Here is a 14,775-nt window from a genome sequence, read left to right as displayed (position 1 = left end):
AATTGTAGAAATAAATACAGAAATACTATGTGCACTTTACAGAGTCACAGCAAATTTTAGAGATCTAAGTCTAAGCAGTTTATAGGCTGTAATAAACAAGACATTTGGTGAATAGAAAAGAAACAAGGAGAATATGCTGGATGAAAAATACTCGGAGCCCAAGGGAAAGATAGAAGGATATACAGCAAAGTAGATCAAGAATACATAGGGAAGAAATTGAAATGGAAAAGTGAGGGGGAAAAAGAACAATAGGTAGACAGGTAGGAGAAAAGATGCACAACTTAAAATGTTAGTCAATTTTTTTATTAATTTTTGTAACTTTCCACTACTCTACCTGATGCCATATCTAGGTTTTTGACCAATATTAAAGCAGCTATCCAATACACTCTTCTTCACTAATTTCCATTCCATGAAAAAATTTAAAGATGAATTATCATAATTAATGTGTGTTCTTTACATTTGTTTTTCAGATAGATTATTTTTACATGATAGAAATTCACCTTTAAATGGCATTTCAAAGATAGAAACAAAGACAACAATTAAATACAAAAACAAAAGCAAAACCTTTATTCTTTTGGCTTGATTGTAATGTGGTTTACCGTTCTTTATGGTAATAGCATTTTCCTGCATGCATTTCACCAACACACTACAAGTCAATAGCTTTAGTATAAAGAATCTACATTTATTGTTGCTTGTGAAACACAAAGTATTTTGCGGTAACTGGTAATATAACTTCACTACCTGGTTTTGTGGAAGGGGAAAAAAACGCTGGGTTCCCATATTATATCTGATAAAGTTCTAGTGCCATATGGGTCAATAAGATCTATCTGTGTAAACAAACATTGGAAAAGACTGATGATTACTGAATAAAAAGACTAGGTGGAAACACTGGATTCAAGCAATGCCAAGGATATCAGCTGATTTTTTTCTTTAAGCCTCTTTCAGTGATAAGGCATTACTATTGAAAGCAAATAAACATTGAACTCAGTTTGAGATTTGTTTCACATTGAAATGTGTGCAAGTTTACAGTACTAATAAAAAAGCAGAAACCTACACTGCATCCTAGTCCTTGCTTCTTATTTTGTGAAGTGCTTCAATTTAAAAGTGCTAGGAACAGAAAGTAACAATAGTGACTGTGACATCCACCTGAAGATACTTTTAATTTCTCATTTTATGTACAAAAGGCTGAAAAATAAAATAAAATGAACTTTTTACAGTATTTATATTTTCTTAGAAAACTCTAGCCGTATATTTTAAACAGGTTTAAGCAGCTTGCAGAGTATGTGTACAGTTGGGCTTTTCATCATGGAGTGTTCAATTAAGGTTGGAAGCATAAAAAGCAAGAAGCTCTTCCTTGTTTGCTGCAACCTATTGCTTAGTGACATGAAGAATGAGGTCTTGGTAGAACAATTTGCTTCACTTTACCACTGACGTATGGCTTCCCATATTAGACTTCTGAACAGTGGAAGGAATAAGATACAGCAGCATAGGCAAGATAAACATGCAGCAGTGACAGCTTCAAACTATAATGGAACCAATCACATCATATTACCTGTTGAAAGCTTGCAAACTATACTTACTGTGGTACATATTTGATGCAATAAGTAGTGTGCTTAAATCATCAGTTTTGTTTGCTCAAACATGCACCACTGGGTAAAATTACTATTTACAAAGCAGACTTTTATTTTTAAAATTGACATATACTATGCCAATCTTACCAAGAGCAGAAGATGGCTAAACAATACTGCAAGATAAAGCAGAATCAACTTTATAAAGTGGTGGTGGGGATGTTTTTTGGTCAATTCAGGTTTCTTAGAAAGGACTGATAGGATTTTTATTTTATGCCAAAGGACACTTATCAAAAATGTTATAGTCATGCTGCTGGGACTGTGAATGACAATGTAATGGTATGTGTATATCTCTGCGTGTGCATGTGTGTGTATACATATATATGTATAGACACGCACATATACATATATACATATATACATGTACATTTAATGGGTTATGTAAAAATAAAACAACTCTTTAATGCTTGTGATTCTATGGAACATTTACAGGCACATTAAAATTCTTCTGGATGAGACACCTTAAAAATATGAATAGCTATTTAAGCACCTCAAAAATCTAAAAACATCCTGAAACAAGAAGTAAACTCTTTCCTTTTGTGATGTGATTTTTTTCATGTGTGAATGAGAATTGCAGCATGCCTCCATTTAAAATATATCCAGTTATACAATACAATAGAGAAATGTATAATTCCCTCCCTTTGGTCCCTCTCCCCAAACACAAACCCATGTACAAAAATAGTCACGTAGAATAGTAAACAACTTGTGAATTAAAAAGAAAAGTGATAAATTCACAGCACACATTTTGTAAAAATATGGCAGGTGTGGCAGTTAAAACATAAACAGTGGTGACAATTACTATTATCAAGTGTCACATGTTGAATTTACATAAAAATTTAACTTCCCTCCCCCCTTTAAATGGGTTCCTATGGTCTGAGTAGCCATGATGCCTCTGCTCTTCAGCAGTGTCAGCTGGTTGTGAAAATAGAAACCTCCTGTGGATACTGTTTCTCCAGTTTATTGAGTTCCAGTTTGCTGACCAGAGGTCTCTGTCTTGTTATAGGCACTGACCTTAAGTATACTTTTGTAAAAACAGTCAGTTTGGCATAGACGTCCTGTGGGAGTCCTGTTGACACAAATACATCACCATCACAGGCTGTAAACAATTGATCACAAAATGGAATATTCTTTGTTTCTTTTTAATTTTTACTTTTTACTTTCCCTGATATCTTTCGCTTTGTCTTCCTTTTCTGATTTGTCTTTTTCAAATTTTTCTTTTTCCGGTTTGGTCACACTATCATACGAGGGTGGAGAAGTGGTGGAAGGCGTCATATCAGTTTTCTCTGGAGTTGAATTTTCATTCAGTTTATCAATCAGTGTGTCTTCTTTAATAGGTGTTCCATCACATTCTTTGCCTTTGTCTTTCTTGTATATACTTGATACCTTTTTAACTTTTTGCTTCAAGAGGTAGCGTCTGTAAGCCCTCTGTATAATAATAGCAGACACCTCCTCTTGTTTGCGTTTCAACGTGGTTGTAATGGGCTCATAAGAGACTTTGGAGGGGTTTGATGCCATGAATCGCTCTTCCATCTGTATTCGAAGGGCATCCATCTCTCCACTCTCACCCAAAACACGCTTTGTAAAAGCAAATAAGATGTCAAGGCAGTGGATCCGGTCACCACTGACCATGGGCAGATCCATGGCAATGAGCTGGACTTTGTTGGGTTTTGCTATGAGAAGAGGAGGATCCAGGGCATCTGCAAAATCAGAGAGCTTGGCGAACTCTATAAACTGGGTTGCATCAGGATCAAACTTCTCCCAAACCTCATAGAACATCTCAAAGTCATCCTCACTCAGGGGCTCTGCACTTTCTTCAGTAGCAACACTGAAGTTCTCCAGGATGACCGCAATATACATGTTCACCACAACCAGGAAGGATATGATGATGTAACTGACAAAAAAGAAAATCCCAACAGATGGGTTCCCACAGTCTCCCTTAACCGAGCTTCCAGGGTGATTTTTTTCAGGGTCACAGTCTGGTGGTGCACTATTAAGAATAGGGGCTAGCAATCCATCCCAGCCAGCAGAGGTTGTAATTTGGAACAGGCAGATCATGCTGTTGCCAAAGGTCTCAAAGTTGAACATGTCATCAATTCCAGCTTCCTTTTTAACATAGGCAAAGTTGGACATTCCAAAGATGGCGTAGATGAACATGACCAGGAAGAGCAGGAGGCCGATGTTAAACAACGCGGGAAGGGACATCATCAAAGCAAAGAGCAGTGTGCGGATCCCCTTTGCTCCTTTGATCAGACGTAGGATTCGGCCAATCCGGGCAAGACGGATCACTCGGAACAGGGTAGGGGACACAAAGTACTTTTCTATTAGTTCAGCTAGAAACATTCCTGTAGAAAATCAACGAATAACAAAAATAGTGTTATACTTAATAGCAGCAAATGAAAGTTTACATAATTATATTAGTTTTATGAAATGTGAACAGGACAGTTAGGTACATGTATATAGAAAAATAATCTGCAATATTTGTTTAGCAAAATGAAACTGTATGTTTGGTGTTATAACACTGACACATTTATATTAGATGAAGAAAGTAAGGGCCATTTTTCCTAGTTCAAGAAAAGCATCTATCAAAAATATGACTCAACCCCTGAAGGTCTAAAGGCATCATGAAGCATATAGCAGTCAAGTACAGAAATGGATTTATGTATCCAAAATGCAAGTTCTAGTATTTGCGTAAGAATTAAAGGCATATGATTTTGGATCAGAAATATGAGAGTTCTTATCTTTCTGAGAAGGTTGTGATCCTATTTTATTTGGGAGTAGGCAGTGTGATGTACAGTAGAAAACATACGCTATGGAGACAGACATACTTGGGACTGAACCCTGGCTTTTGCTTTTATGCATCAGTAAATGGTGATAATATCAACTTTTTCTTGTTGTGTTAAACTGAACATTTACTGAGTCTTCATGCTAGGCACAGTGCTAAATGCATATATATACATAATCTGTTTTAATCCTCACAACAACATTTTACAGAAAAATTCTTTGCAAAACCAATGATTAGAGGGCTGAGGTAACTTTCTTGGTCATAGAGCAGGTAAGTGGTGTAAATAAAGAAGCTACAGATCAGATCTCAAATCTTACCTCTTAATGCTACCTCATAGCACTTAGGTGAGGATCAAATGCAACGGAACATTGTTACAATGTTCTATTCTACTAAAGAAAGTAGTTTAAATAGAGTGCTACACAATTTTTCCCTCCATGTGAATGTTCTCTTTCCCAAATAGGCAGAAACCTTCTCTTAAATCTTCTTATATTTACTTCCATCACCTTATTTAGTATCTTATACATAGACATTTAATATATAAATATATTTTTTCCCAATAAGCCTTTTGCACTCCTAACACTTAATGTATGTATCCTAACATTAATGAATCATTGCTAATAACAAATCTGTTTTAGATTTTCAAACCAAATGTCTGCTTCCAAAAAGAAATATTGCAAACCACAGAAAACTGCACCCAAAGATAACATAAAACTTTTGTGCATGATTATATATATAACTGCATATATACACTATTCCAGTTATTTAAGAGGTCATAGTTATGAATTATCTGACTAATTCAAATGATTTATGTATATATGTGTGTGGGTTGATTGTTTATTCAAGGTGGTAACTGTCAATACCACAGGAGTATGATCGGACAGAAGAGTATTCTGTCAAAGTTGGAGTTATCATCTTCAGAGATGAGAATGAATGAGATTAGATAAAAATATTAAATGAGAGTAATTAAAAGCTGACATATAAATTCCTTTTATTTCATTCATCATTTCATGCACAGCATGCAATTAGAGAAATGGCAAACTAAACAAAAATGGACTATTAGATTTTTATTTGGAAGTCTGGGATGAATGAGAAAGATTGGTGAAAAACACCTCTAAAGTTTTAAAACACATATTTTTACTACTATATTCCTTAATTGAATAAAAGCACCTTTTCTTACCTACAATGGAGAGAATGACCACCACAAAATCAAAAATATTCCATCCAATAGTGAAATAGTAGTAACGAAGAGAGATCAGTTTCAGCACACACTCTCCAGTGAACAGAACAATGAACACCAGATTAATCCAGTACAGAATATTTGTCATTTCTTGACTCTGGTCATCAGTTTCCACCATCATGGTGACCATGTTAAGACAGATGAGGATCATGATGCTGATATCAAAGACTTGTTTGGTTACAAAATCAAAGACCATTCCTTGGAATTTGTTCTGGAACAAATCATACGTAAAAGTCCCCTTAGAAACTTTTAAAAATATGTAATTCAATTCATCTGATTTTAACAAAACAACATAAAAATGTAGCTTTTATAAAAACATACCTATAAGCCCCACAACAACATTTTACAGAAAAATTCTTTGCCAAACCGGTGATTAGAGAGCTGTGTTAACTTGCCTTAGGTCACAAAGCAGGTAAGTTGTGTAAAAAGGGAAGCTCCAGGTCAGATCTCAAATCTTATCTCTTAATGCTACCTCTTGGCACTTACGTGAGGCTCAAATGCAATGGAACATTGCTACAATGTTCTATTCTATTAAATAAAGTAGCATATTTTATTTTTGTTTTATACTTGGAAGAAAATTGTGTAGGTTGTATATCCAACTCTATTCAAGTGTATTTGATTTATTTATACTAACAATGATAGCAGGTTTTATAAACTCACCTATTAGGTTCTCAGTGAACAGAACACCATCATGTTATGACAGACAGTAAATATTTGGCATATAATAAATTTTTTTATCCCATATGTTGAGAGGGTATTAATTTTACTTTAAATAACAAATAAATAAATAAATACTTCTCGAGGTTTTTGTCTGTCTTTTTAAATTTTTGGTCTGGTCTCTGACTTTATATTCTCTCACTAAAGTTACAGCATCATAAATTTCATTTTAAAGTTCAGCTAAAATATGTTTTAAATTATAATTCAACAAAAAAGCCATCAGTGGAAAAATTGGTGAAATCTAAGCTCTGTATTTTATTTAATGGTATTATACCAAGGTTAATTTCTTAGTTGTGATAACTGATCTATGGTTGTGTAAGAAGTTAAAATAAGAGGACCCTGTGTAGATTCATTATTCATTATGGGTAACTCTTCTGTAAGAATAAAATTGTCTTTGAAAAAGTCACAAAGGAAATATTCAACTTTGCTCTGGTTTATTTGGTATTTCCAAGTACTAACTACCCTATGTCTTGCTTATGAAATTAAGTCCCCAACTTGTAAACCGGTTCTGATCACTGGTTTCTGTTTTCTTCCATTTTGCACGTGTCTGCTTTGTTTCTCGGGTAGTCTAGGGCTCCGGTCTTCACTTACATCTGTTGGGCTGCCTTTCTCTACCTTCTCAATTAGAATGACTAATACTCTGCTACCTATACACTTAATGGCTTGCTTCTCCAGAGCCTGATACTTTTACTGGCCTGGATTCTACCTCCTAGTGCTCTGTCCTCTCTCTGTAGGGAGGCTTCCATTACTTCCATTTGCAATTTTTGGACATCAAACTCTACTTGTTCTCTTTTGTTTTGGTCTTTCCTCTGAGTGCATATTTGGCCTGCTGGACTAGATTCTATTACTACAGCTGGAGCTGTCCTCTCAGGGCCTCCTTCAACCTAATAAATGTGCCTAGTTGTAGTTCAAACCCTTCCTTATTAATTCTCAATTTACTGTAGTTTACCTTTCCTAGTCTGGCATGTTCCCCTTACTTCCACCCTCTGATATTTCCTACCTACCACTCTTAGTAGCTCATGCAGGTTCTACTGTATCATCTTACATAGTTGATCTGTCTACTTCTTGTCTAAAACATCCCCCACCCTTTCTCTCTCTCTCATGAATTCTAACTCAGTTTGAGACTTAAGCACTTAGTGCTCTCAGGAAACTGATTTCTTTCACTGTTCATAAAATTAGTGGTGTTGTATTGAAAATGGTTTGTTCTTATTCAGTTTTAGTTTTCTTTCTCTTCCACTTGTTTTGAGGCCCCTCAAAAGCAGAACAGTGTCAGTTTTCTCTCGGATATGGCTCCTAGAATATAGTAAGTTCAAAATACCTTAAAAGAAATTTGGTCTTAATTTTAATATCACCAGGACCAATAAAAATCTCCTTGGATTATCTGCTCATAGAGTTGTCTAGTGGGACAGACACCTCAATGTACAACTCCAATCCCAAGTCTCTGAGGTCTGGTCTCCAATTTAAATCCTAGGGTGTCAAATACGCTGGAAGAAGATATATACTTCTGAAGGCCTTATTCACCAAAAATTTATGTTCTCTAACTTCATCTTGGCCCTTCAGATTTAGCAATTAGCAATCCCTTGTCCTTCATTTGCTCCAAAGATAATTCCCAACTTCTCAGAAATTTCAACTATCTTGCTCTCAATTTTTACCATTTTTTTGACTACATTAAAGTTAAACATTTTAACAAAACTCCTCTATTTTATTTTGCATTTCATATTATCTTTATTTCCATGTTCTTTTCATATATTATTCCAAACTCATTAGAGGACTCAGCCCCGTTTTCTTTCTAAATCTGCCCTAGACCACTAAGTTCTTGCCCTACGTCTTGCGCTTTTTTATGCCATAATTATTCCCTCTCTCTTCAATCTTTTCCTCTCTAAAATTCCTTTTGCTTTGCTTTAAAGCTAATCTCTGAATCTTAAGTAACTTTTATTTTGCTACTTCTTCTAAATAGTCTTCCTTTCTCTCCCTTCCTCCTTCCTCTCACTCTCTCACTCTGCCTTGGTTGCCAAATTCTGCAAGCTAGCATCTCCAATTTTCTCACCACTCATGTCCCTTCTTCATTTCCTGCAGGACACCAGCGTTCATCCAATAGTGGAAAGCAGAAAGACATGAGCCATTCTTGCTGGTTCCTTCTTTAGTTCTCATAATCAATTAATAGACAAACTTCTAAGTTTCACTCTGGTGATAGCTCAAAATCCACTTTTATTAATCTCCACATCATTGTGATTCAGGCTACCTACCATCTCTGAAATAGCTCCAAAACAAGCCTATAATGTATTTACACTGTCTCTGTCAAACGGATTGAATGATCGTTGCAAAGACCAAACTGATTGTGTCCATTTCAATGGTTTCTTACTGCTCTTAGGATGAAAACATAAGCCTGCTGAACATGGCCTCCAAGGCCCAGAAAAGTTTGGGCTTATCCTAACCTCCTTATTCTTAACGTGTCCCAAATGAACCTTGACTTTCTGTACTCCAGTCTCACCAGCCCTCCTACATAAGGATCTTCACATACGCCTTCCCCTTCTATGGGGCTCTTCTCATCCCACGCTGGTTATTGATACTCTCTCATTCTTTTTCCATCCTCAGCTAGTATATTATTTTAATAAAACCTTCTCTAACTTCCCTGATTAATCAGCACCCTCCCCCAAATCAGCTCTCACAGCTGAATGTATTCTTTTTCTCTGGGCTATTTCATTTTTTTGGCATGACTATTTGAGTACTACCTGTTGCATTAACTAGACTCCATAGTGTTCAATATTTAAGCTCAAAATGCTTAGGATAATACATAGTACATTGTGGGAGGTGCACAGCAACATATTCAAGCTTATGTACCAACCAATTGAGGTCAAAGCATGGAAAAATACTGAGGCACTGTGTGTATGTTATTTGTGCATGGGAATGAAACTCCTTGGTCCTGAAAACAGGACAGGAGTGGAGTGTGTGGTGTGACAAAGAACGATGAAAACAGCCTCCTGAGAATGCAGTTTAAGTGTTGTGCAGTTACAAGTGCCTCAGCCACCCACCTCAAATGGCAACCTAGTAGATGTTTGTAGTTTATATAAGCCCTTTCAAAAAATACTTAGCAACAGATGCTAAAGCAAACTCTTCTCAGAAGACCTAACCCCAGCCCCGCTCAGCTAAAGCTAAGTACTTCATTCTCTGCATTCACTGCAAGCTATAAGCTCTGCAGTACATATTGTTAATGAAGAAATAAATGGATTTTATCAGTTACTTCCTAAGTTGCCAAATTGTCACTGAATACTCTAGCTGAATGTGTTGAACTTTTTCCAAGCAGCCCTACTGCTATGCAGATAAATCCATGTCATTTGATGTAGATACAATCACATGCCTTCATTGATTTATCTCCTCCTATATCTTGGTGAAGTATGCAAGGTCTTATTCTGAGAATTTTTGTTATTTTTTCTATTCTTTTTTTTTTTTTTTTTTTTTTTTTTTTTTTTTTTTTTTTTTTTTTTTTTTTTTTGAGACTGAGTTCTTGCTCTGTAGACAGGCTGGAGTGCAGTGGCGCAATGTCGGCTCACTGTAACCTCCGCCTCCTGGGTTCAAGCGATTCTTCCACCTCAGCCTCCCAAGTAGCTGGGACCACAGGCGCGTGCCACCACTCCCAGTTAATTTTTGTATTGTTAGTAGAGGCAGGGTTTCACCATGTTGGCCAGAATGGTCTCAATCTATTGACCTCGTGATCTACCTGCCTCAGCCTCCCAAAGTGCTGGGATTACAGGGGTGAGCCACCACGCCGGCCTATTCTAATTATTTTTAAAAAATGAATCTGTGCTTCAGAGCACAACTAAATTTTGTTCTGACAACTCTAAAATCTTTATCTCAGTCTGGACATTTCATAGGCTTTACCACTGTATTTCCCAGTGCCTATATGTGACTCCAATTTCTGATAGTGTAACCAACAGCTTCACAAAACATCAACTGGTTTATGTTTTAGATTATCTGTTATCAACATATCCTCTGTTTTAGATTCTCTGTTATCTACATATCCTTCCTCTTTTCCTGTGTTCCACAGCTGCCTCATCCCAATTGAGTCTTCTTATTGGCTAACTCCTCTCCTGGAATAGTTCCAGTCCTTTTGGCCTGACACAGATTATGGACTCATCTTATCTGTAAAGGTTTATCTTTTTGTCCATGTCCCAGGGTTACTTTGCCTCTAATGTCGCTCCACACCAGTGTCTAGGTTAAACTCTCAAAGGCTTTCTTTTCATATTACTAGGCTGTTCTGTTAATTATGTTGCATTTGTATTGCTTAATTAGAACAAATTTCCTCAGACTCGTATGGTAACGTTGACTCTAACTCAGAAGACCAGTGTCTACTACTCACTAAGTCAAATGCATCACTATTCTCCACTGATATATTTATCTATATGGCTTTGTGGTATATGTTTTCTCACATAGTAAATGTTGTCTGCTTTTATCTCTATTCATTCAAATTGTATTATTTCCCAACGACTAGGTTCAAATTGTATATACCTTTTATGTTTGACCCAATATAATTTTCCACTTTCTTTGAATTATTGGCTGACTTACCAACTGAACACTTAATTATGGTCAGTTTTATATTGTCACCAATGAATTCATAAAATCAAGATTTCTGAGGAACATCGAAGTGTTTTATACCATGTATACCTTGGGGAAGATGTCTGAGACTTAATATCTGAGCCAGTCCTTCAGGAGTAATAGAAAAACTTAGGGATTCTCCTGATAGCAATTCCCTTCAGCAGCCAAACTGAAAGAACAGTATCACTGCTAAATATATAACTAGAAGAGCCATAAAAAGTCCAAGAAAGAATGATATCATCTCATTTAAGGGTGGGATAGTAGGGGAAAATATGAAGTTTGCCTTTTGTTGTTGTTGTTGTTTAATCAGAGATAAGCAAAACCTGTGACTTGTTTCATTAATGATTCCATTCTAACTGCAGAGTTGGACAAAAAATGAGGCCAATCTGTGATGTACCAGTTATTCCAATCTGTCTCCAGTGTACTCTGAGAACATTTAATGTTTCCACATTATGTATGTATGTATGTATTTTCTTCTGTACATTATTAGAAGCTTCTTAATGACATCAGCTTGTCTGATACTACTGGCACCTAAGTACAGCAAATTTTATTTCTATATATTTTATATGCTTGCATATAAAATGTTATGTATTATATAGTTTATACATATTATATATATATGATACATATATTCAAACTATTTAGGCTAGCTAGTCACATTGTTAAGGTAGAAAACTGTTACAAATCCAAAAAATAACTAGTTTCTAGCAATTCTGGCTGTGAAAGGGTTAGGTAACATAGCTTTAACTGGCAATGAAAGTATGCTATTCTTACAGCAGGTCGAGGTATGGGTTTTTGTGGTTTCTTTGAACCCAGTTTTTTCATTGCATTGTAGTATTTCTTCTGTTCTTCTGTCATAAAAATGTCTTGACCTCCAAAGTAAAGAAATGAAAGCAAAACTTGTTAAAATTGTGTTCTTTGCTGGCTATAAAACCCACCTTAGCAATAGTGCAAAAATTGGCTCCCACATTTCATTCTATTGTTGCTAATATCTGTATTTATGGAGATGCCTTTATTCAATATACAAATTATACCATATTAGTCATATTTCTATATTGAAAACATAAAAAAATGCTATCTAAATTATTGCTTCAAAGCTCATCGATTATCAAATGTCTCAAAATAATTTCTGAATTTTATATTCTTTTTGTGGTGACTGCATTTCAGAGGCTAAAGGGAACAGTATGACATATTTAGTTCATATTTCAGAACAAAGATGAAGTTTTAATATACTTATCTTTTTTTTCTGTTGGTTGAAGTTATCTATGATGACACCAATGAAAAGATTCAAGGTAAAGAATGAACCAAAAATAATAAAGATGACAAAATAAAGATACATGTATAGGTTGTCTTCATACTTGGGTTGTAATTCTACCTAAAAAATATGAAGAATTGTAACCATTATATCTAACACTTGCTGCATACAAAGAACATCAGTGAGTTTTCAATTATCTAAGCATTTTTTAGTCTCAGGAATGACAAGAAACCAAACATTAAACAGATTTTATGAACCTTCAAATCTCACATGCTTATTGAAGAGTCCTGCAAGGCTATTAATTACCTGGGAAAATGAAACAACTCATAGAGAAGTTTGAATGATTATAAAAAATGTCATTCAATAAATGCCTATTTATTGATTATGAATGCACTTTGCTTTGTAAGCAAAGTTCCCAACACAGCATGCAAATTAAAGATTTCCTCTTCTTACAAAAGAGATGTCAACATCACATTATTCTATGTCAAAACTTTGAAGATTTACTTTCTGTGCCTCAGTTTTCTCATCTGTGAAATGAAAATAATAGAACCTAAACCTCATAGGGTGGTTGTAAAGATTAGTCATGTTAACATATAAATGTGCTTAGAACAGTGCCTGGCCAGTGGTTATTTCTAAGTGTAAGAGTTTGATATAATACATTTCTTTAGATAGGCAAGAACCGTTGTAGTATGTCTGCATGTAGGTATATAGGTTGATCTTCCCTTTCTGAAAATGAGTCTATTGCTTTATCCTATTCAGCAGGCACTGTTTCTGTAACAATGGTACTCTCTCTTGTCTTCCCACTTTTGATTAGAAATATGTGTGACATTTAAAATTTGAGAAAAAGAAAATAAAAAAAAAGAAAATGTCAAAAAGCTGCCTTTAAAATTTTGAAAAAAACAAAAAAGAAAAAAGAAATATGTCTGATAGTAGATTTGAGCTTTAGCTGTAAGCTCTAGTTCAGGTCTCATAGGACATTGTTCTAATCAACTCAGTTAACCAGTCACTGATGATATGAGATGAAGGTAATAACCCACTGTGTTATGAAATCAATTTAGAGGATTGTGAGCAGCATAATTTTTTTCTGATGAAATAGAGCAAAATGGAAAATATCAGAAATATTGTAAAACTGCTTATTCTTTGATGGGATTTTATTTATGTATGTGAGTTTAGTGAACAGTGAGGTACAATTATAGTTTTAAAACTTTTAAAAGACTACACATACAGGAATTGCATAATATATACATGCAAAATATAATACATTTTATAAGTGAAATCCATGACCCAGGTCATTGGTAGGGAAACCCTTGATGTATCTTTCTCAAACATAATCCCATCAGCCCTGTTAGAGGTAACCATTATCCTGAGTTTTATGGTAATTATGTCCCTGCTTTTTCTTTCGAGTTAACACCTCAGTATGCATTCTTGAACAATAAGCTTAGTTTTGTCCATTTTTAACTTTATATAAATACAATTATACTATGAGTCTAGTTTCTTTAACTCAGTGTTATATTTTTAAGGATCATGGTTGTATATGGCTGTATTCATTCATTTCCATTACTATGTAGTATTCAATTATTTGCCTATTTCTACTATTTTTGAGTTGCTCCCAGTTTTTTGCTAGTGCAAAAAAAGTTATATTCATTTTGTACATAGATTATCCTAAACATGTACATAAGTTTCCTTAGGATACATTGTTCAAAATGGAATTGCAAGATTAAAAACATCTTTAACTTTCTCAAATAGTGTGATGATACCCAGCTGTTTTTAAGAGATTATTTGTCTAATTTTTTTCCTACCAGCATTGTATCAGCATTCTTATTGCTGTTTACCCTTGGTAAAACTTGACATTGTCAGACTTTTTAGTACTACCAATCTGGTAGGTGTGTAGATATTGTCTCATTTTGGTTTAAATTTGCATTTATCTGATGTAATTTACTAATTAAAGTAAAAGCCAACAATTTTTCATAAATGTAGTGCCCAATTGGATTTCATCTTTCGTAATGTCCAAGAGTTTTGTAGCAGAAAAGGTCTGTTAAGGTATTAAAGAAGAAACTGAAAATATTTCATGTCATATAAGCTATTGATAAGGAAGATGGAGAGAGCTTTGAATTAATTAATCAAAAAGGTGAGAAACTACTGTGGAAAGTGGGTACGAGCCATTATTTGTGGCCTGGGTTCAACTATTTTACCACTTAACGCATTAAGCCTCTTTGCTTCAGTGGTAAAATAGAGTTAGTATCATCTATACAATAAGGTTGTTATTTAGGACTAAATGGGATAATGTGAGAAAGTCCTTGGCATAGTGAGTAGTGATAAACAACACATTATTATTATATTTAGAAAAAACTCATAACTTGAATTCCTGATACCACTTACAGAGATAAAATGCAGGGCTTTTCACACTTTCTTGCTCCCTCTCTGATTTTATGAAGTGAAAAAAAAAAAAAAAAAAAAAAAAAAAACACCTCAGGAATTCTTCACTCAGAAAGCTAGCTGCCGGTGCAAGGAAAATAGCATTTTGAACTTTATTATCATGCTTTGGTGTACCACAAATCAATCT

At 34.9% G+C, this 14,775-nt stretch overlaps 1 protein-coding gene across 3 annotated transcripts in view; it reads right to left on the bottom strand.

Moving 5' to 3' along the window:
* Positions 1-287: 287 nt before the first annotated feature.
* LOC108317622 (sodium channel protein type 2 subunit alpha) overlaps positions 288-14,775 on the bottom strand; it is a 153,098-nt gene continuing 138,610 nt past the window's right edge. For 2 of the 3 annotated variants that reach the window (XM_017548248.2, XM_037745754.1), the window contains exons 24-27: positions 12,195-12,332; positions 11,732-11,836; positions 5,588-5,858; positions 545-3,970 (exon numbers count right to left, since the gene is read on the bottom strand). In XM_017548248.2, the coding sequence (XP_017403737.1) occupies positions 2,775-3,970; positions 5,588-5,858; positions 11,732-11,836; positions 12,195-12,332 (1,710 nt within the window). In that variant the 3' untranslated portion in view covers positions 545-2,774. Of the gene's footprint in view, positions 3,971-5,587; positions 5,859-11,731; positions 11,837-12,194; positions 12,333-14,775 lie in introns of all 3 variants that reach the window. The other variant, XM_017548255.2, reaches the window with a different exon arrangement.

This window comes from Cebus imitator, unplaced genomic scaffold, assembly GCF_001604975.1.
Source record: "Cebus imitator isolate Cc_AM_T3 unplaced genomic scaffold, Cebus_imitator-1.0 Scaffold10, whole genome shotgun sequence".
NCBI lineage: Eukaryota > Metazoa > Chordata > Mammalia > Primates > Cebidae > Cebus > Cebus imitator.
The sequence above is the reverse complement of the archived record's forward strand: the minus strand, read 5'-3'. Positions and strand labels throughout refer to the sequence as shown.